The 2,914-nt window shown below is 43.7% G+C and overlaps 1 protein-coding gene across 2 annotated transcripts in view; it reads right to left on the reverse strand.

Moving 5' to 3' along the window:
* The window catches only part of LOC122553835 (BCL2/adenovirus E1B 19 kDa protein-interacting protein 3-like), an 86,231-nt gene extending 83,606 nt beyond the window's left edge, over positions 1–2,625 (reverse strand). The window contains exon 1 of one of the 2 annotated variants that reach the window (XM_043698363.1): positions 2,275–2,625. In XM_043698363.1, the coding sequence (XP_043554298.1) occupies positions 2,275–2,311 (37 nt within the window). In that variant the 5' untranslated portion in view covers positions 2,312–2,625. The remainder of the gene's footprint in view (positions 1–2,274) is intronic. The other variant, XM_043698271.1, reaches the window with a different exon arrangement.
* Between the last annotated feature and the right edge of the window lie 289 nt (positions 2,626–2,914).

The following is a 2,914-nucleotide window of genomic DNA, read 5'->3' on the forward strand; positions in this document are numbered from 1 at the left end:
CACCCTCTCCTCCCTGACCTATCACCTTCATCTCCTCCCCACTCACCCATTGTACTCTATGCTACTCTCTCCCCACCCCCACCCTCCTCTAGCTTATCTCTCCACGCTTCAGGCTCTCTGCCTTTATTCCTGATGAAGGGCTTTTGCCCGAAACGTCGATTTTGCTGAAGCTCCTCGATGCTGCCTGAACTGCTGTGCTCTTCCAGCACCATTGATCCAGAATCTGGTTTCCAGCATCTGCAGTCATTGTTTTTACCTTAAAAAAACTGTTCAACTTTTCATTGAACAAGCATATCTGACCATTTAGGATGGACAATTAGCCAGTGGAGCCCTTATCATAGAGTCTCAGAGTTACAGCATGGAAACAGACCCTTTGGTTCAACCAGTCCATGCTGACCATAATCCCGAATTAAACAAATCCCACCTGCCTGCACTTGCCCCATATCCCTCCAAACTTTTCTTATTTGGATATTTATTTAAGTATCTTATAAATTCAGTTATAAATAAATATATCCACATCCACTACTTCCTCTGGAAGTTCATTGCACACATGAACCACTCTGTGTAAAAAAAAACTCTCTATGACTTTTTAAAATCTTTCTCCTCTCACCATAAAAACATGCCCCCTACTCTTGAAATCTTGAAAAGACACCTACTGTTCACCTTATATATACTCCTCATTATTTTATAAACCTCTGTAAAGTTCAGCCTTATGTCCCGTGAACAAAGTTCTACTCTGCGAAGAGGGATATGCTCCTTGTTGTATCCTTGTATACGTACAGAGCAGTACCAGCTTATTTTGGTAAACCCGGATCAAAATTTTCCATCCAATCATCAATTGAGTAGCATGTATCTCCAGGCCACGAGGTCTCACCCCAACGGACTTGAGCACCAACTCTTTAAAGGCACCTCATGCCAATCTGGCTATTGTTTACTCCTCGATCAACATATTACAAGGCAAAATGTTTCTCATTCCATGAGCTCATTTGGTGGAATTGTAGAATCCCTACAGTGCGGAAACAGGCCATTCAGCCCAACAGGTCCACACCGACCCTCCGAACAGTAACCCACCCAGGCCCATTCCCCTACCCTAATACTCTACATTTACCCCTGATTAATGCACCAGATTTACACATCCCTGAATACTATGGGCAATTTTAGCATGACCAACTCACCGAAACTGGACCTTACATGTGCGCTAAAATGTAACATATTTTCTATATTACAACTGCTTTGGCTATGCTAAATTGCATTGTAGTATCCAGTGATGTGCAGGCTAGGCAGATTAGCCCTGTGGGAAATACAGGGTTACAGGTATAGGTTAGTTCTGGGAGGGACACTCTTCAGACGGTCAGTTAGGAGTCGATGGGCCGAATGGCCTGCTTCCAAACTGTGGAGATTCTATGATTCGAGTGCTTAGTAAGGAAAGGTAAAGACATCATTGTCGTACCAGGCCATAAGGTCGTGTGTGTGTGTGTGTGAGAGAGAGAGGGCTAATAAAATTTTAACCTGAGAGTCCCCACATTGCGAGAGAAAGGGGAGAGAGATTGAAAATCAATTCATATGGAAAACAGCATGAATGCAAAACATACTTGAAGGGAAACATGGTAACCTCAGTTGGTAGCACGGAGTGAACCCACGCTGCTGGTAGCCCACTTGTGTTGCAAACCGAGTTAGCCATCCCCAACTTTAAAAGTAGAGTGTTTTTGGCATGTCTGGAGATTGTGCAAGAGTTTCGGGGTGAGAGGGTGGAATAGTGCGAGACGAACAAAACATCAGCTGTTTCAGTCGAGGAACACTGTTGCTTTAAGTTACCGAGAAGCCCAGCCCCTTAGAGGTCTGCTGTCAGCCTCTCGCCCATTCATAAAGACGCCAGCAACTTGACGGAAGCGACAGTAGCACAGACCCTGTCGTTTCAACCCTGTCAGATTCAATTTACCAGAGCAATCCGCACGCTCAATTCAGAGAAAAATCAATTCATATGGAAAACAGCATGAATGCAAAACATACTTGAAGGGAAACATCTCTGTCAATTCAAATCTCCATTACAACTGAACACCTTGAAGCTAAATATCAACTGCAAAACAAAAGGATGATTTAGTTTAAATGAGGCACAGAATGTTCAAATAAGCCTCTTGTCACCGCTGCAACAAAGGTGTCAATTGTCTACCCTCACAAGGATGCTCAGAAATAAATAACACTGAACACTATTAAATACAAAACCACATCTTTAGGTCTAACAACGAGTCCCTCTGGAGTAGTTGTAATACTTACTGTGTAAGCTTTCGTCTTCGACATTGGAAACGGACATTTTCAGTCTTTTTTCTTCTTTCCCCCCCAAACACACAATATATTTCAGCTCTTATTTTCGAAATATTTCCTCGCTGCGGTCGGTCGATCAAAAATCTGATCAGGAATCTGATGTTGTTCTCTAATAATGTCTCTTTTCTTCCCCCGCACCCCCCTGCTTTACCCTTCTGTTTCCCCACAGTCGGTCCAGCTCTCTCCTCTCCCTCTCTCTGTTTCCCTGTCTTTCTGCCCGTGGTCTACCGAAGCATATACCCGAAAAAAAAAACAGAACGTGCAAAGATGCACGTCAAAAGCTGCTCTGCTCAGCTCCAATGATCATGTGAGCTATGGGAGGGAGCAGCTATGTAAACAAAGAGCGAAGGGAACGTCTTATAAAAGCCCTTCCTCTCCAACAGGGAAAAAAAAAGAAGCATTGAACCCACACAGCTTCAGCCTGGAAGGAACAGCAGGCACCACAAGTTAGTACAGGGAACTTTTTTTTTCAAACATCAAGTCTCAGCTCCAGCAGTGTAGCCAGTGAGATGGTGCACAATACATTAATGCTGCTTGCATTGCAGTGTACCAAATGGAAGGAGAGGTTGGAAAAAATTAGATTGTTTTCTCT

The sequence above is a fragment of the Chiloscyllium plagiosum genome, chromosome 1 (genome assembly GCF_004010195.1).
Source record: "Chiloscyllium plagiosum isolate BGI_BamShark_2017 chromosome 1, ASM401019v2, whole genome shotgun sequence".
Classification (NCBI taxonomy): Eukaryota; Metazoa; Chordata; class Chondrichthyes; order Orectolobiformes; family Hemiscylliidae; genus Chiloscyllium; species Chiloscyllium plagiosum.